General features: G+C 37.3%; 1 protein-coding gene and 1 long non-coding RNA gene across 11 annotated transcripts in view; one reads left to right on the top strand and one right to left on the bottom strand.

The window, feature by feature from the left end:
• LOC114678280 (uncharacterized) overlaps positions 1-6,667 on the top strand; it is a 63,075-nt gene extending 56,408 nt beyond the window's left edge. For 2 of the 3 annotated variants that reach the window (XR_013417821.1, XR_013417823.1), the window contains one exon: positions 5,092-6,667. This is a non-coding gene — a long non-coding RNA (uncharacterized LOC114678280). Of the gene's footprint in view, positions 1-2,655; positions 2,779-5,091 lie in introns of all 3 variants that reach the window. The other variant, XR_013417820.1, reaches the window with a different exon arrangement.
• KLHL5 (kelch like family member 5) overlaps positions 1-20,380 on the bottom strand; it is a 77,534-nt gene that overhangs the window by 3,618 nt on the left and 53,536 nt on the right. For 4 of the 8 annotated variants that reach the window (XM_028848395.2, XM_078003238.1, XM_078003236.1 and 1 more), the window contains 4 exons: positions 14,782-15,006; positions 10,561-10,723; positions 5,113-5,325; positions 2,966-3,137 (listed from right to left, as the gene is read on the bottom strand). In XM_028848395.2, the coding sequence (XP_028704228.2) occupies positions 2,966-3,137; positions 5,113-5,325; positions 10,561-10,723; positions 14,782-15,006 (773 nt within the window). Of the gene's footprint in view, positions 1-2,256; positions 2,387-2,965; positions 3,138-5,112; positions 5,326-10,560; positions 10,724-14,781; positions 15,007-20,380 lie in introns of those variants that run through there. The other 4 variants (XR_001444743.3, XR_013417819.1, XR_013417818.1 and 1 more) reach the window with 2 other exon arrangements.

Raw genomic sequence — 20,380 nt, 5'->3', positions numbered from 1 at the left:
CACCCAGCTAATTTTTGTATTTTTAGTAGAGATGGGGTTTCACTATGTTGGCCAAGCTGGTCTTGAACTCCTGACCTCAGGTGACCCACCCGCCTTGGTCTCCTAAAGTCCTGGGATTACAGGCATGAGCCACTGCGCCTGCCCCCCAGTCTTTGCTCCTAGTTCTGTTTCCTGCCCTTTTCTCAGAAAGATGCCCTTCAAGTTTTGCTTTCTTTCTTTCTATATCTAGAATCTTTCTCTACCCTCTTGTCATCTCTATTGTGGAAAAAAAAATCCTTGGCTCAAATTCTAACTCTACCATTTATTTGCTATGTGGCCTTGGGTTAGCTGTTTAACCTTTGTGTCATATTCCTCATCCTGTACAGTGGGAAAATACCAGAACCCAACCTTATAGGTTTGTTGAAGATTAAATTCTTTACAGTGCTTAGAACAGAGCCTGGTCTGTAAGATGTGCTGAATAAATATTCACTTTCTATCATCATCATTTAAAAACTGCATGCCTCTCTAGCTCCTACACCCTATTCTTCTGTTTACTTTTTTTTTGGACAGAGTCTCGCTCTGTCACCCAGGCTGGAGTACAGTGGCACGATCTTGGCTCACTGCAACCTCCACCTCCTGAGTTCAACTGATTCTTGTGCCTCAGCCTTGTGCCTCAGCTGGGACTACAGGGGCACTAATTTTTGTATTTTTAGTAGAGACGGGGTTTCACCATGTCGGCCAGGCTGGTCTTGAACTCTGGCCTCAAAAGATCCGCCCACCTCGGCCTCCCAAGGTGTTGGGATTACAGGTGTGAGCCACTGTGTGCCTGGCCTCTTCTGTTTACTTTTGAAACTGTGTACTGGCTTCTGCTTCTATCAGATTCTCAGAGAATCCCGTAACTTTACAAATGACAAATCTTCATTCTTTCTTATACTGTTGAAACTCCTACTCCTCCCTTTAGATGCTCTATTCCATTGTCTTCTGAGAACTTCTCTCCTCATTCCTTTTCTGTTTCCTTTAGAGACCACACCTCCCAATTCAACCCAGCAAGTGTGTGTATATAAAGAAAGACCAACAAGACTTGGCAATATCTCTTGAATCCATCTACATTGAATGCTTCAAGCCTTGCAACTGAAGCAATCCTCTAAATATTTTTCCTTTTATCCAGCCCTCACTTCCCCTGCCCCTAACCCAACCTACGTGACCCCAACTGCATCATTCACTTGGTTGAAAGTTTCTGCTGGCTTCTTGTTACCAAACTCTTTAGCTTGGCCTTCACACATCCCCATTCTTTAAAAAAAATTATTATTAAATGATTATTTATTTTTAAGAGACAGAGTCTTGCTCTGTTGTCCAGGCTGGAGTGCAGTGTCATGATCATGGTTCACTTCAGCCTCAACTCCTGGGCTCATGCGATCCTCCGCCTCAGCCTCCCGAGGTAGATGGGACTACAGGTACGTGCCACCACACCTTGCTAATTTTTCAAAAATTTTTGGGCTGGGCATGGTGGCTCATGCCTGTAATCCCAGCACTTTGAGAGGCCGAAGCAGGTGGATCACGAGGTCAGGAGTTTGAGACCAGCCTGGCCAACATGACAAAACCCTGTCTCTACTAAAAATACAAAAATTAGCCGGGTGTGGTGGTGGGCACCTATAATCCCAGCTACTCGGGAGGCTGAGGCAGGAGAATCACTTGAACACGGGAGGTGGAGGTTATAGTGAGCTGAGATCGTGCCATTACACTCCAGCCTGGGCGACAAGAGCAAGACTCCATGTGAAAAACCAAACAAAACAAGACAAAAAACCCACAAATTTTTGTAGAGATAGCATCTCACTTTGTCACCCATGCTGGTTTGGAATTCCTGGCCTCAAGTGATCCTCCCACCTTGGTCTCACAGATCTCCATTCTGACCCCAATCTTCCTCTCCAGTAAGCACTCCTCCTCCTCTCAAGCATAGATCCTTATAACCAGTCATACTTCAATATGTCTTACGTAATTCTGCTTTGGTGACATTTCTTTCACATTTTCTCACAGTTTCTTCTTTCCAGTCTTTTTGAATTGGATCAATTCACTAAGGCTTAGTTTAAATCCCACTTCTTTCTCACTAAAGCTTTCCCCATAACCACTTTCTTTTTTCTCTTATCTCCTGTATCACTTGGCGCCTGTACCACGGGACACTAAATACCCACTGCCTTGTGTGGTGCATTCTCCCCTTGCACATGTAGATCTTACCTACCCAAGACCTTAGGTTACATGACCGTGGGGCTTCACAGAAGCTTTGTTTTCTTGACAATACTTACCATTGCTCCTTGTATACAATACAATCTTGGCTCAGGTAAACATTTATTGTCTTTTATGTACCAAGTACTGAATTCGGTGTCATAAGCACAAATTCCTGATTCTGTTCCTGGTGATGATGGAAGCAAAGATCTCAAAAGATCATTCTTAGAAGTGCTAGACCCTCCCAGAAATACACAAGGGTGAAATTCTTTCTGTTAGTAAGATTGCCAGATCAGGTTTCTTACTTAGTGTAATTTAGGGTTGCCATCTTCATTAGGTTATCAGGACTTTAATCTGCTCCCAAATATCAATGGGTTGAGTATTTAAAAATCACTGCTCATGCAGGGGCAAGTTGTTCATAGTTTTCTGACTACTATCCTTGTTTTTATTTTCCAGTCTCCCCTCCCATCATTACAGCCTGCCTGTAGTCCTATCGGCTTTAATCAGGTTAGAACACCTCATCATGCAAGTGGTAGCAGATAATTATAATTTCTCTGAGTATTAACTTACATCTCAAAGGTAATTCTGGATTTTAATTATGTGATAAAATTAAACATTGCCTCTTTTTCTCATCTTTAATCAAGAGGTGATTGTCATATTTATGCCATATATTTCAGTATTGGACAAGATTGAGGGGATCTGTTTTACCATAAGAATTGTTTTAATAAAGAGAGTCAGTGTAATAATGAAACATGAAGTGCCGTACCTGGGTCCACTCATTTGTCTGGGGATCATAAGCCTCCACGGTATTAAGGTATGCTTGTCCATCATACCCCCCAACAGCATATAACTTATCGCCAAGTAAACAGACCCCCACTGCATCTCTGCTGATGCTCATGGATGCTACTGCAGTCCACATGTCTGTTTTGGGATCATATCTGAAAGAAAATTTCAGAACCAGAGCTGACATTATTCTTAAAGTATTTATGTAAAAACAGTTTTGTTCTTCAAGTCTATCTTCTGACATATCTACTATGTAAATCAAATACATTTGAACATATTTTTGAGAAAAATACCAATATTTTTCTGACAACTTTAACTTACAGTATTATATTAACAGATCCACTTAACAGATGTATAACACTTAAAAGGAGCTAGGGTCAGTACTGAAAACTGCTTTCAGACCTTAGATTACCTACTGAAAATTTGGGGAAATCAATGCATTAAGCTCTATGTAAGATGGCTCACAGCCTCAATCATTGTAGCTGTCCAGTTTTGGGCTTTCTTGCTCCTTTCATGAGGTATCTTAACTAGAATTGCCCACAGTTGTATAGCTAAGAGCAGATACATCATGCTAGGATGACTGATATTGCTCCTAAATCTGTTGTATCAATGAACAGCTTTCCACTGAGTGTAGTACAACAGCAAGCCCATAATTCATGGGGCAAAGTATATAAACACTTCCACATTCCTTTCCTGGATTACAACATGAAACGAGCATAGGTCTGAATTGTTTTCCCCCCAATATAAGTGAAATGCAGTTGTAACTTTCCCGCTTTCTCAAACAACACCAATACAGAAAGCACTTGTTATGGTTTGGATGTGGTTCATCCTCCCCAAAACTCATGTTGAAATTTAATTGCCAATGTAATAGTGTTGGGAGGTGGGGCCTTTAAGAGGTGATTAGGTTGATAAGATGGATTAATGTTTTTCTCCTTGGTTAGTTCTTGTGTGAATGCATTATTTCCTGTAAGAGCAGGTTGTTATAAAGTGAAGTTGCTTTGCATTTTTGAATGCCGACTTTCTCTTCCAATTCTCCAACATGTTATCACACAGCACAAGGCCCTCGCCAGAACCTATCAGATGCAGCCTCCCAATCTTGAACTTCCCAGCCTGAAGAACTGTGGGCTAAAGAAACCTCTTTTCTTTATAAATTACTCAGTCCTGGGTATTCTGTTATAGCAATAGGAAACAGACTAAGAGAGTGCTCATTATCATCAACAAACTTTGATTTTATTTTTTATCCTTCTTATGGTCACTTGGTCATGTACAACTTAAATAAATCAAACTAATCTTTAAAAAAAATCTGATCACGTCCAACAGACATACACATACACACACACACACACACACACACACACACACACACACACACACTCTGTCACACATGGGTGCTCATTAACTTCCTATTTTTCTTTATAATCCAAAACCCTTAACAATGCCTCAAGGAGTCTAGATGATCTGCACCCACCCTGCCCACTCCACCTCCTTTCCTGCCATTCCCTCCCCATCACTCTTTGCTCTCCAGCCACAATGGCTACCTTTCAGTTTCCTGTATGAACAGTATTTCTTTCTGCTTTGGAGTGTTCAGACAAACTCCTATTGATTGTACCGCCTAAATCCATTCAATTCTCACTATTCCTTGTACTAAACTAAACATAAGAAATGGGAACCTGACCTACCATCCAAATCTCCCACTGCTCTTCGGCTCTCTACCTGGCACCACACTTGAGTTTTGCCAGGCCAGTTGAGATGACTTAAGTTTGTAAGCCTTATTATTAGTTTTTTATTTTATATCAAAACACACAGAAATGTCCCTATCCTTTTCGCTTTTTATTTAGCCTACAGCCCTTAAGTCATTCTGCATAAAATTCATCAAGCTCCTCTTCTTATTAGGTCCAATATCCCATATAAAGTAAAATTGCCTTGCGTGTAGTGCATGCTCAACACAAACTTATTTTTCTGGAAGTATCAGTTCCTGTGAGAGCAGGCTGTTATAAAGTGAAGCTGCTTTGCATTTTTGAATGCTGACTTTCCCTTCCAGTTCTCCAACATGTTCTCCAAATAGACATAAGTATCAGAGACTTATATATATGTTTTTCTTGTTCCTAGTTTTTCTTTGCAGGAAATTACCTCTCCACACAGTCTGAGAGTCTGGAAGTCAAGTTGGATGCGGGAGCGTCGTGCCCCCCTATAGCATACAGCAGTCCGTTCCAGGTCGTCACTCCTACGCCACCTCTCCTTTTTGACATCTGTGCACACAGTGTCCACTTATTAGTATGAGGATCAAAACATTCTACTGATTTGAGACAAGAGCTTCCATCACGACCACCAACTGCATAAAGTCTGTAAAAAGAATAAATGAAATGATAAATAAGACATTGTGCCATTATGCTTAGAACAAAGTGGCTCTTCTTATGTTATTTCATTGAATTTAAGGTGCCATCAGTTATAAAACACACTGTCAATGTGTGTGTCATTAAAGAAGATATGCTATGTTTGAAATGACACATGTAAGTATCTTATATCACTCTGTATAAACATGAAAAGGAAAACAAACTGCACATGAAGGCACTGACAACTATTTCACCACTGCCATCTCTTTGACAAGTCACCATTGATTGTAATATGCACTGAAATTCTAGAGGTGTTAAAATGTGTGTCTTAGAATAGACAAAATATGGTGTATAAATATACCATGGCTTATTTTTTTTTTTTTAATAGTTCAGACTTTATTATCAAGGAAGGAAACTAACCTTCTCTGAGCACCTACCATAGGTTAGGGACTTTATATGTACTAATTTAATCGTCACAGTGATATAAGAAACTGTTTGAATCCCTGTTTCACAGGTAAAGAAACAAGGGTTCACAGAGAGTAAGAGACTTGCACAGGGTCACCCAGTAAGAAGCAGAATCGGGACACGTAGTTTTATTAATGAACAAACAGTTGGACAGTCAACACAGTCATGTAGAATGTACTTGTAATAGTGAAATAGGAGAATAAAAATATAGCTTGAAACAATGGCATAAAAAGTAACATTTGTTACATATGAACAATGATCCTTCATTAATTTAAATTACTGCAGAAAAGGATATAGGTTATCACGTCAACGACCTAAATGTTACCTAGTAGATCAATTTAAATTCATTATCAATACACTGCACTAATTTGAAATAGTCTTTTACTCTGAACCTAAAACATTTGTAAAATATTTTAAATATCTGAACATAGTATTTCTTGTTAAGCAAAAATCTTCTTGTATTTACTATTCATTTGGGAAGCTCTCTATAAATATTTTTTCTACGAGTTTTTTAAAAGAGTAAATTTACTTTGTTGCTCATCAAAAACATTATACATTTTGAATTTACAAATGTTAGTTAATACTTAACTGTTTTTATCATTTCTCAAGAAATAATATTTTAATTATCCCAAATTTCTGCCAATTAAAACTCTAGGTATTTATATTTAGGTAAATCTACATATTTAACCACAGATTTCCTAATTAAGGTATGCCACTATGTCACTGAAACTGTTTCTTAAATAATAAGATGACCATATCTTAAACAGCAACATATGGTTGTAGCAATATCTTGTTCTAAACTTAAACTATATTAATAGTATGGAAATTGAAATTTATTTGAAACATCTATTAAAATTTATCTTAAAACTTCTTTTATCTGTTAAAAACTTTTATCTATTAGTAACTTGTTTATGTTCTAGTTCTTAATATTATTCTTATCTTCAACTAATACTTGGTAGAAGAGTTATCTAAATATGGATCACAGAACATAAGAAGCCTTCAACAATTAGGGAGGATCAGTAATTTAAAATAATTCACACATGCATATGTGTGTGCACATGTGTGCACACCCACACATACCCACACACAATAGGCTTTAGAGCCTCTTATGCTCTTGAACAGTGGACTCGTGGGTCTTAATTGTAAAGAATGGTACAGTACAATGATTAAGAGCATGAACTCTGGAACCAGACAATTCTGGTTCTACCACTTACTAGTTGTGACTATGGACAAGTTATTTAACCTCCATCTAAATTTCATCATCTATAAACCCTGCCTCATAGGATTCTTGATAATTAAATTTAAAGTACTTTGAACACTGCCTAGTACATGATAATCATGGTGTAAACATTTACAGAGAAAAATTAATTGTCTCTGTGTTCTTGTAGAAAATAGCACTTACAGGAGATCTTAAGTGTACAAACAATGTTTATATTCAGCTAATATTAAGGGTTAAAATCGATTGGTAACACTTCCTAAATAATCATTATCTCAAGCAATGATTTTCAAACTGTGTTCTAAGAATAGGATTCTATGAAGAAATTGAGGGAGTCTAAAAAATGGTTCATTTGAATTTCAAATTTTAAAAATTATTTTTAATTTTCAAAAATATCACCTTGCTCAATTAAATGTCATGTAAGACTCAGAACTCATCTCTCTTCCCCATGATAGTGTCTATTATAATAAAAAGAGAAATATTATGTCAACTTGTGAAAGTATTGTACTACCTATATATACTTAATAACAAGATTTAGGTCTTGCCTGACTTTTAAAATTATGATCAAGAATGCAAGTAGGCTGGGCACGGTGGCTCACACCTGTAATCCCAGCACATTGGGAGGCCAAGATGGGAAGAATTACTTTGGCCCAGGTATTTGAGACCAACCCGGGCAGCACAGTGAGATCCCATCTCTACAAAAAATCATTTTTTAAAAATTAGCCAGGCATGGTGGTGCATGCCTGTAGTCCCAGCTACTCAGGAGGCTGAGGTGTGAGGATAGCTTGAGCCTGGGAGGGAGGTTGAGGCTGCAGTGAGCTGTGATCGTGTCACTGCACTCCAGCCTGGGCAACAGAGCTAGACCCTGTCTCAAAAGTAAAAGGAATGCAAGTAGTTGGCAGATACTGTTTGAGATTCAACTTAGAAAAAAGATTTATTACTACTTTCAAACTGTTTGGGCAATTGAACTGAAGAATTTCCTGAAATTCCAATTAAATTACTCTAGTAGTTAAAATAACTGTTACCATTTCAGCCTCTTATCTGTGAATCAAGATTTTCCTCATATTAGACAATCAAGACAAGACACAGAAATAAGCTGAGTGCTCTTTAAAATTTATTCTTCTGTTCTTCAGCACTTACTCTTCTTCACAGATTTTTATAATAAGTAAATATAAGCTTGAACTTGTGATACATTTTAAGTAAGCTTAAAATAAACTTGAACTTCCATTTGCCTTTTAAATATTGAGGTATTTTTAAGATTTCATTTGAAAGAGAGATTTAACTGCTAAAAATATTTGTCAGCCAGTGCCTTAAAGGTAGCCTGAGCAACTGGAAGTCTAAATAAGGTTTCTTTCTGTCAAACATGGTAGGAAAATTTTATGATTTGGGAGGCCAAGGTAGGCTGATCACTTCAGGTCAGGAGTTCGAGACCAGCCTGGCTGACACAGTGAAACCCTGTCAAGAATACAAAAATTAGCTGGGCATGGTGGCGGGTGCCTATAATCCCAGATACTTGGGAGGCTGAGGCAGGAGAATCACTGGAACCCAGGAGGAGCTGAGATTGCCCACTGCCCTCTAGCCTGGGAGATAGAGCGAGACTCTGTCTACTACCCCACCACCCCCCACCAAAAAAAAAAAAAGAAAAGAAAAAGAAATTATAAATAAGTTAAAATAGGCCAGGTGCAGTGGCTCATGCCTGTAATCCCAGCACTTTGGGAGGCCAAGGTGGGTGGATCACCTGAGGTCAGGAGTTCGAGACCAGCCTGGTCAACATGGCGAAACCCTGTCTCTACCAAAAATACAAAAATTAGCTGGATGTGGTGGTGCACACCTGTGGTCCTAGCTACTTGGGAGGCTGAGGCAGAAGAATCGCTTGAACCTGGGAGGTGGAGGAGGCTGTAGTATGCTGAGATCGTGTCACTGTACTCCAGCCTGGGCGACAAAGTGAGACTCTCTCTCAAAATAAATAAATAAATAAGTTAAAATAACAAAAACCACAAAAATCAAAGCTCTTCATTTTACAGAATAAAAAAATTGAGGCACAGAGAAATGATTTGTTCTAAACCACAAAGCAATGATAAAAGATGCATCATTAGTTTTTTTCAACCAACCACATACTTTCTACTTATTCCAGATTCTTTAGATATACTATACTTTCAAAATCAAATTTCTTAATAGTTAGTAGATTAGAGATCCTTAGCTTCTGATATGATTAATTAGGTTGTCTCTGAATTACATTCAATTAACTGTACTTTAGGTGGGTTAAGGATTGAAATATTTCTCATTAGAGGGCAAGAAAAGGTAAGAAAGTAAGATGTTTCTATGCCTAGAAAGCTAAGCTACTGTAGGTCCGGAAATCAGGTTTCAGAGAAGGCAATTATTGTTTTGTCCTCTTAGAAATAAGGGTTAAGAAATATGCTGCTGAACAAAAATTAATCCAATGAATCAATCCCAAAGGTTTAAACCAAAGGGTCAAAGCCGAGAAGATACTGTTTCATTTTCTTTTTCTATTTACTAGCTTATTTAATGGCTGACTCTTATCAAAGAGTTTAGAAAGATATGTAGTGATGAATTTTGAAGTGATTTCTTTAGCTAAAATAAATGAGGGCAGGGGCATGGAGATCAAAAACATCTAAAAAGTGATTTCCATTTATCCATCTTATCACATGTAATAGTGCTTAAAAAAAAGTACCAAAAAGTAGAACATAACTGATGGGTCCTGAAGAAACAAGATCTTAGGTCCTAAAATATAAAACATTTCACTAATTTTTCATTTTCCTTATAATCAATAACAAAATTCTATAAATAATTTTAATTCTATTTTTAACCTTGATTCATTTATTTTTCTGGAAACAATGATAAAGCATTCTAAATGAGCAAAAGGTACCCCACAAATAACTTTTCTTTAACAACCACAGACGGCTTCATTTTATGGAAGAAGAAAGGACTGAAAAAAGACACACATTTACTTTCCGAGTAACAGAGCTAGTAGTGATGGCTCTACCTATATTTATTTATTCAGAGCAGACAAGAAGCAAGAGAGCACCTCTTTATAAATCCATTCTAGTTTTCACCAGTTTTCCAAGATAAGAAAGAGGTGAAAGTCAAGATAAGAAAGAGGTGAAAGTCAAGATAAGAAAGAGGTGAAAGTCAAGATAAATCAGTAGAAAAGATGGAAGGAATTTTTAGAGAAACACTGAGAGAGACTACACTACTTTTAAAAGACCATACATGCTTTTAAACATAATACAGATAATATACTTTTAAAGTATATTAAATAAAATATTTTAATATAGATATACAATTTTTACAGTACAACTTATTAATATTGAACATTAATATAAAATGTCTTCACTCAAAATAACTAGAAATGTACAGTATCTGCATATTAAAATGAAAGCCTAGCTTAACAATCAACTGTTTATATTTACAACTATTATAGAAGACATTGTCTTAAAAGTCTCTTCAAATCACTGTATTTATGTATATCTTTAAATTAGAAATGATATAGCTTAATAAATTTGGTGTACTGCATTTTAAATAGAACTTTAGGTACTTCCTTACTTTCCACTTAGTACTGCCACACCTACTGTACTCCTGGGGGTAGACATAGTGGCAACAAAATTCCACTGGCGAGCCTGAGGGTCCCATCTTTCCACCGTGTTCAGATAGCTCCAGCCATCATGTCCTCCTACAGCATACATGGGACCTTCTAGTACAGCCACACCTATGAAGAGACAGGAAACAACGACTTCAGATTGGCTGCCGTCTTAAAAATCACATTTTAATTGAAGTACAATAAGCCTTAAACATACAAATGGAACTGAGTAAACATTTATAATGTAGACATGTGTCCTCAGTGTTCTTAGTAGGTCGGTGGGTGGGTGGGTGGGGAGTTGAAATAGCATGGGAGTTCTGGTCTTAAACGTTCTAGAGACTGGCCAGGCGTGGTGACTCATGCCTGTAATCTCAGTGGTTTGGGAGTCCAAGGTGGGAGGATCACTTGAGGTCGGGAAGTTCGAGACAGGCCTGGCCAATATGGCGAAATCCCTTTTCTACTAAAAATACAAATATTAGCTGGGCATGGTGGCAGGTGCCTGTAATCCCAGCTACTTGGGAGGCTGGGGCAGGAGGATCGATTGAGCCCTGGGGGTGGAGGTTGCAGTGAGCCAAGATCACGCCACTGCACTCCAGCCTGGACAACAGAGTGAGACTCTGTCTCAAAAAAAAAAAGTTCTAGAGGCTGGGCGAGGTGGCTCAAGCCTGTAATCCCAGAGCTCTGAGAGGCCAAAGTAGAAGGATCTCTGTGAGATTAGCCTGGGCAGCACAGGAAGGCTGCCATCTCTATGAAATTTTTTTGTTAAAATTAGCCAGGCATGGGGGCATTACCTAGTCCTAGCTAAGGTGAAGGATCCCCTGAACTCAGGAGTTTCAGGACGCACTGAGCTATGATCACACCTCCAGCCTGGATGACAGAGTGAGACCCTGTCTCTAAAAAAAATTAAAAATTTTACAGGCAATATTTTTAGGTACAACGGTGGAAAATTATTTTAAAATTGCACCAGATGCATAAACTGCTACTATTTAAAACATTTTTCAATAATTTGGATTTAAGATATATTTGGAAAAGTATTTTTATACCTTCTCCCCTATTAATTCAAATTCATGAGATTTTACTATAGTTAGATTCGATACCATAATCTATTGGTATGATTCATCAGCAGGGAGCTGAGCTAGATTCATTTGTTAATTTATTCACCAAATATCTTCTGCATGTCTACTAAGTACCGGGCACTCAACAGAATATAACAGGTAAGGGCTGTGCCCTCATAAATCTTATAGTCAGGAAACAGATATAAAATATATTTTAGTTAATAACAATTGCTAATTTAAAAAGTGGTGCAGAGTAAAAGGATAGAGAGGGTCAGGGGAGACCTTTCTGGTAAGGTAACATTTAAGCAGGAATGTGAATGAAGTTGGGAAACCAGATTTGGAGATAGCTGGGGGAAGAGAAGGTGAGGTAGAGGAAATGGCAGTGCAAAGGTCCTGAGGTATGCTCACTGTGTCTGAGGGACAACAAGGTGGCCAGTCTGGCTAGGCAGGGTGAGTGAGGGGGAAAATATAAGAGATGAGGGAGAGTGTACAGCCAGAGCATGCAGGGCAGAGACTGCAGATAAGGACTCTGATCTTATCTCTTGTAAGGACTTTGGATTTTATTCTGAATGAGACGGAGAACGGTCTCCGTGATGGCTTTGAGATGGCTTTAAGGTAGGGGGATTTGAGAAGAGGTGCGACATGATCATGGCCAGGTGAGATAAAATGTCTCACTTGGGGGCCAAAAGAACCCCTGTATTACAGATATAATTTGTGAAATCACAGCCAGATAAGAAAAATACTCATCATTCATGCATGACCCAAATCAACGTATTATTCCACTCATTTATTACATATTGTACCCCACCAGTACTAGCTTTTGGAGATTTTATATGTGTGTGTGTGTACACATATATACACACATATATGTGTATATAAATATGCATACATGTTATTTATATGCTTATACATGCATATACACATTTTATATGTGTATATATTTATGTATAAACAAAAATATACACATATCAAAATATACATGTATAATATATACACATACTGTATATACTTGTTTATGATATATGTATATCTAATTTTACATATATACATGTATATGTAATGCGTAATATGTCAAAGGGGGCAGAAAACTTAAGGGGTTCACCTAATTCAACCCATTAAAAAATGGCTTTGAAAAGAAATTTTAAGCCTGGTGTGGTAGCTCACAAGTGTAATTCTAGCACTTTCAGAGGCTGAGGCAGGCAGACTGCTTGAGCCCAGGAGTTCCAGACCAGCCTGGGCAACATGGTGAAACCCTGTCTCCACCAAAAATACAAAAATTAGCCAGGTGTGATGGTGCATGCCTGTAGTTCCAGCTACTAGACACGCTGAGGTGGGAGGACTGCTTAAGCCCAGGAGGAAGAGGTTGCAGTGAGCCAAAAATGTACCACTGCATTCCAGCCTAGGTTACAGAGCAAGAACCTGTCTCCAAAAAAAAAAAAAAAAAAAAAAAAAAAATTTAGCAGAACTCCTTTTTTGAATGAAATGTCCATAAAATTCCCACATATGAAGAGATAAAAGGAATGTTTCTTAAATAAAAGATTATTTTAGGCCAGGTGTGGTGGCTCATGCCTGTAATCCCAGCACTTTGGTAGGCCGAGGTGGGTGGATTAAGAGGTCAAGAGATTGAGACGATCCTGGCCAACATGGTGAAACCCGTCTCTACTGGTGGAAACACAAAAATGAGCTGGGCATGGTGGCGCGCGCCTGTAGTCCCAACTACTAGGGAGGCTGAGGCAGGGGAATCACTTGAACCCGGGAGGCGGAAGTTGCAGTGAGCCGAAATTGCGCCACTGCACTTCAGCCTGGCAACAGAACGAGTCTCTGTCTCAAAAAAAAAAAAAGTTTATTTTATAAGTTCAAATTTGTAACAGTTATTTAATTACAAGGTAATTTAGTAAGAACATTGTTGTGTTGAATGACACAAAACTTTTAAATTAGGGCTTAAAGAAGACAGTTTTGAGCCATGTGATCATTTTCCTTTCAACTTGCTGCAGTTCAGTAAAGTCTTCTGTATGGCACCTAGAACTACTGACAGTATTCAATGCACAGTGTCATTTGCACAGAATAACTGGACTATGAGCAATCACATTCTATGCACTATATCCATAAGGATTTAGCCTGTGTTAGAATTACATTTTCTTCCCCATTGTAGGGGAGGGGAAGCACGCAGTTGACTCACTCTACCCTGGATTTTATGGTCAACCCAAATTTCTAAGTCTCATTCATGCTCAACTCACATTTTCCCAGTCTGTGCCTATATAATAGTTGATTTTATGGACTCAAGAGTCATGTTTTACAAGTTTACTTTGTTACATTTCATATAGTTAATTTTAAGCTCCTTCTCTCTGTCTTTGCCTTAACCCTCTGGTTTTATTTCCTTATCAAACTTCAAACTTAAGATGATCTTGCATTGAGAACTAATTACAACTAGTGGAAATCTATGTCTCTTTGAACTTTTACTGTACCCACCACCATACCCATTTCAATCTTCATCCCTAGAGAGTTTTCATTACTGTCTACTGTTATTTAGCGGAAGCCTCTACTCTGGTGGTCAGTATTAATAAACTGAGTATTGTATAAACCATACTATCTAAACTCAACCATACCTTCACTGGTATTGATCTTTTTTTTTGTTTTGTTTTGTTTGTTTTTGTTTTTGTTTTTTTGAGATAGATCTGTTGCCCAGGCTGGAGTGCAGTGGCAAGATCACAGCTCACTGAAGCCTTGACCTCCCAGGCTTAAATGATTCTCCCTCCTCAGCCTCCTGAGTAGCTGGGACTACAGGCCCAAGCCACCTAATTTTTTAATTAAAAATTTTTTTTTCCCAGCTAATTTTTAAATTTTTTGTAGAGACTGTTTTTTCCTAAGTTGCCCAGGATGGTCTTGAACTCCTAGGCTCAAGCAATCCTCCTGCTTTGGCCTCCCAAATTGCCGGGATTACAGGCGTGAGCCACTGCATCCGGCCTCATCTTTTATGATGACCTGTCAAGTTCTTTATTGCAGCATGTGAGGAATGCTTGGTGACTGCTGCTGATGCAGTGGCTGCCACACCGGTCTTCTGCCTGGTACAGAATGTAAACGTGCTGTGGGAGCTACGTGATATTTTGAGTGAATCTGCACAGTTATACTTACCAAGGCCATGTCTATGTGTGGACATAGGTGGCATCACACTCCAAGTTTTTGTTTTGGGGTTGTAGCACTCTACAGTATTCAAAGTCTTCAGTCCATCTCTTCCTCCAACCACATACAGTTTGTCATCTAGCACTGCAACACCGAACTGTAGCCTCCTCCCATTCATATTTGCTACTGGAGTCCACATATTTGTACGGAGATCATATTTTTCAATGCTTGTTGCTCCTTCATAGTAATATACAGAAGTTATATAAATAAAAATTATACCATAATTGGTAATTTTATGAAATTACAGATACAAAAATATAATCTTATTAGCATTGAGAATAATAATTTTATTATATTTCATGAAGGTCCTGCATGATCTAGCCTCTGCCTAACTCTGTGTCCTCGACTCTTACTATTCTCCAGGGTACACACGGGCCCTAGTAAGAAAAGGTGTCAAATGGACAAGGATTATCTGTCAAAGGAGGGTGAGAAACAAACACCCAGAAGTGGGGGGAAAAAAAGCAGAGGCTTAGTTAAGTGTCATGGAAGCCAAAGGAAGAAAGTTTATAGCAGTAGGTCTGCTAACAGTATCCCACTGAAAGGATCAAATAAGATGAAGACTAAGAAGTATTATTGGATTTAGCTACATGGAGGTCATTGATGACTTCAGTGGGAGGTTCCTTATTGAGTGGTTGAGATGTGACTGGGAGGTGAGGAAACACAGACAGTGAGCGTAGAAGATTCTTCTGAGAAGTCTGGCTATCAAAGTAAGGAGAGGTAGAAATTACTAGAAGAGTTGAGGAAAGTTTTGTTTTGTTTTGCTTTTAAAATTTGAAAACTCAAGAGTTGCTTAAATGTGAATGAAAAGGATCTGGTTGAGAGGAAAGCAGCTAAAAATACAGGAGATGAAAGAGATCAGAATGAACATAATGAACCATGTTCATTATGGTTCGTGGGGAGGCAGGAAAGCACAGTACCCAGGGCACAGGCAGAAGAGCTGGCTTTCACAGGAGGAGGGGAACATCTTCTACTGCAATAAGCAAGGATAGGGTACAGATCAGGTACTTTGGAAACTATGAGGGTAAGGAATTCAGGAAGTTGCTGCCTGAAGGCATCTATGTTTTTCTTTCTTTTTTTTTAAGAATTGGAAGATTCCAGGACTCCTTTGTTCTCTTTATGAGTTAAGATGAGCGGATGTTTAAAAAAAAAAAAAAACCCTCTAAAATAAACCTAACCCCCAATTGTGAAGAGTTCAACTAGAACCCTCCTCTCTCTTCTAAGCTTCTAACACATCAAGTAAGCAGTGCTAACCTTACAGAATTATAATCATGACTAACACTTATTCTAAAGTATTTGTTATAATTTGGTCATCAGAGCACTAGTATTATTGATAATTTCCTAAAATTTAGAAATAGTTTTGTTATACATATGGATTTTCTCATGTTAAAGTTTTTATTTACCCTACAGAATTCTAAATTATTTGGGATAGACAGCAAGTCTTTTTCTACCTCTGCATGCATGCATATATATATATATATATTTTTTTTAATATTTTTAAATTTATTTTTATTTTTATTTTTTGAGACAGAGTCTTGCTTTATCACCCAGGCTGGAGTGCAATGGCATGATCTTGGCTCACCACAACCTCCACCTCCAAGGTTCAAGTAATTCTTGTACCTCAGCCTCCCAAACTGGGATTACAGATATGTACCAATCACTCCCAACTAATATTTTGTATTTTTAGTAGAGACAGGGTTTCACTATATTGGCCAGGCTGGTCTCAAACTCCTGGCCTCAAGTGATCCTCCCACCTCGGCCTCCCAAAGTGCTGGGATTATAGGCATGATCCACTTTGCCCGGCCTTCACCTCTGTATTTTTCACAGCACCAAATAAGAGTCCCTTATACATAGTATAGCTATTCAAAAATATGTTTGAGTACTTTTTCTTTATAGTTTCTAGCTATAGTGAGGTTTTTTTACTCATATGCTTACATTATAATAGTAACATACATAGTAATAGTATATTTAATTACTCTAAATTTGATCTTAAAATATCATTCCTGCCATCAAATAAATCAAATCAAATTAGAAAATTCCCTCCAACAAATAAAAAGCTAATCATCTCTCTTCACAAATATATTTAGGGAATACTTTTCTTTTGAATTTTAAGTTATTTCTTTTAGATCTAGTTTACTAAGCAGTATCATATTCATATGAATTGGTAACTAAAAGTTATTTTGCTAATTTGAAACATAAAATATTAAAACATAGTCTCAGGTATATATATTTAATATATATTATGTTATATTTAATATATATTTAATATATATTATAATACATTTATTATATATTATGATATATTTAATATATAATATTAAATATAATATATAAATTATATATTTATATAGTATATGTTATATCATATGTAATATATAATATATATGTTATATCATATGTATCATATATATTATGTAATATATAATATAATATATAATACATATGATATATAATATAAATTATATATTAAAATTATATTATAAATTATATATAATATAATTATATATTAATATATAATTATATAATTATATATTATAAATTATATTATATATTATATGTATTATATATTATATCGATCATATGTATATTATATATTATATAATATGTATTATAATATATAATATACAAATATAATGTTAAATATAATATATATTAAATATATACATATTTAAATCCAAATATCCAAAACTAACAAAAGCCTAATAATTGTAAAATTTTGTGTAAAACCTTGGGGCTTCCCTAATTTATACCAAAGAATTAACCTTTTATAAAAGTAAGCACAAATATACTCTAACATTTTCTGAGTGGCTATTTGGAGCCAGTATTCACTTATTTGTTTGGCCCTATACTAAACAGATACATGAAGGAACCAAGAGTCCAATGGTCAGACTACCATCCGACTAAGGCAAACTGCTCTTCATTATAAAGATGGGAAATAAATTAGGGCCAGGCAGATAGCTTGAACAGGATAGGTCAGAGTATTTAATTATTAAAAAATACTCAGAAATAAAGTTGGTCAAACAGAAGGGTCAGATTAGAGAAAGTCTTAAATGAGGCATTTGCATCTTATGTGCTAAGAAATAAAGACTGCTGGAGTTTTTGAGCAGAATAATGGCATGTTCATTGAAGAGTCAGTGGAGTAGAATATCATCTCCAAAGCCAAAATGCCTTTTTGAATCTTGATCTTATCACGAATTAGTTGTGTAATCTTTGGAAAGTTAGTTAAGTTCTCCCAAGTCTTAGTTTCCCTATCTATAAAAAGAGAACTGTTTTGAAGATGAAATGAAATAATATAGGCTAAGTCTTAGCATAATGCCTGCCACATATTAACAACGTAATGAATGCTATTCCCTCTAAATTAACATGACCAAAATATGTAGGCTGACGAAAGGCTAACTGGAATTAGAAGGATGGCAGCAGAAATTTGGAAGAATTAGATATAAGACCCATTTGAAAAAAGACCTGACGACTGTCAGAATGTAAGATTTCAGAGAGAGAGAGAGAGAATGAGAATTGTTTACTTTGGGTGCTTAGTATCTAGTCCCCTTCCCAAGCTTGGGGAATTTTCCACTGTATGTATGAGCCTTTATGGGAAGCAGGAACTCATCTCCTAGAAAGCTGAAAAGACAGATACACATTTTCCTTGCCATGTACCAAGGCAAGTTTCCTTGCCTTTCCATGTACCAAGTTTGAGTTAAAAGCTGAGCAGCATGACTTATAATCCTTGTGGGAAGGAGGGGGGAGGGATAGCATTAGGAGATATACCTAATGTAAGTGACGAGTTAATGTGTGCAGCACACCAACATGGCACATGTATACATATGTAACAAACCTGCACGTTGTGCACATGTACCCTAGAACTTAAGGTATAATAATAATTTAAAAAGCTGAGCATCAAATAGATATTTCATACAAATTGGAAATATGAGAATAAAATCAAAGTGAGGGTATTATACATAAATATAGAGATAACAGTTAAAGCCTTGAAAAGGAGAGAAAAAGATAGAGGGAGGAGAGTGCTAGTAATGACTCTACAAAAGCTAGCACCAGCTCCAGGTACACAGATGACAATAAGTATTTGCAGATTATCTGAACAACGGAAAATCTTTTCCAATGTTGAAATATTTATACTGTAACCCTAATCAGTTATTTATTTCTATACCATGCAGTCATCAGGCCTATATCTAAAACTTGAGCATCTACAAATAAATAGCACTATGTTATATGTTATATGTATTTGGGTTAGAAAGTGGTAGTCAGGGGGTTGCTATTGAATGGTCATGGAAGGCCTCCTTGGTAAGTTGTCATTTGAGAGATTTGAGTGAATAATTTCTGCTAGGCACTTCAATATCTGGGGGCAGAGCATGCCAGTGAGAGCATCAGCTAAAGTAATATCCTGGATATGGATAAAATGTTTGGCCTGTTAGATGAATGAAAAGGCCAATGGGGTTGAAATAAAAGCATCAGTAAGGGAAGAAGTATTAACAGAATGAGCTGACATCAGATCAGAGAGGTAGCCAGAAGTCAAAGAGAGATTGTCAGGAGATTGCAGACTGCTAATGCCAGGAGTTCAAAGGGGAGATCAATGCATATTGAGGGATAATACACAGAAAGCTACTAGCATAACACTGGCGACCAGCAGGCACTGTGCATAGTGTTTATTGCTATTATTTTTAATTATTATTTTTTTTTTTGAGACAGACTCTTGCTCTGTTGCCCAGGCTGGGGTACAGTGGTATGATTTCTGCTCACTGCAATCTCTGCCTCCCAGGTTCAAGCAATTCTCCTGCCTCAGCCACCCAAGTAGCTGGGATTACAGGCAACTGCCACCACGCCTGGCTAAATTTTTTTGGTATTTTTTAGTAGAGATGAGGTTTCACCATGTTGGCCAGGCTGGTCTCGACCTCCTGACCTCAAGTGATCCACCTGCCACGGCCTCTCAAAGTGCTGGGATTACAGGCATGATCCCAGCCTATTTTTAATATTAATAATAACTTGTGAGAGTGGTACAAAGAATTCTTAAGATACCTTTGACCCAGATTTCCCAAATGTTTACTTTTTACTGTATTTGCTATGTAGGTATTTTTTTTTTTCCTGAACTGTTTAAAGAGTAAGTTGTGGCCTGGTGCACTGGTTCACAGCTGTAATCCCATAGTTTTGGGAGGTTGAGGCAGGCAGATCACTTGAGGTCCGGAGTTTGAGAACAGCTGGTCAATATGGTGAAACCCCATCTCTACTAAAAATACAAAAATTAGTCAGGCATGTGTGGTGGCATGTGCCTGTAGTTCCAGCTACTCAGGAGGCTGAGGCAGGAGAATTGTTTGAACCCAGAAGGCAGAGGATGCAGTGAGCTGAGATAGCATCACTGCACTTTAGCATGGGTGACTGAACAAGACTCTGTCTCAAAAAAGCAAAAAACAAAAAAACAGTAACTTGCAGAAATTATGGCATTATACCCCTAATACTCAGTGTATCTTCCTCAAAATGAGAAATTATCTTATAAGACCAAAATACAATAATCAAAATCTGGAAATTAACTTTTTTTTTTTTCTTT

Source organism: Macaca mulatta, chromosome 5 (genome assembly GCF_049350105.2).
Source record: "Macaca mulatta isolate MMU2019108-1 chromosome 5, T2T-MMU8v2.0, whole genome shotgun sequence".
NCBI classification, from domain to species: domain Eukaryota; kingdom Metazoa; phylum Chordata; class Mammalia; order Primates; family Cercopithecidae; genus Macaca; species Macaca mulatta.
The sequence above is the reverse complement of the archived record's forward strand: the minus strand, read 5'-3'. Positions and strand labels throughout refer to the sequence as shown.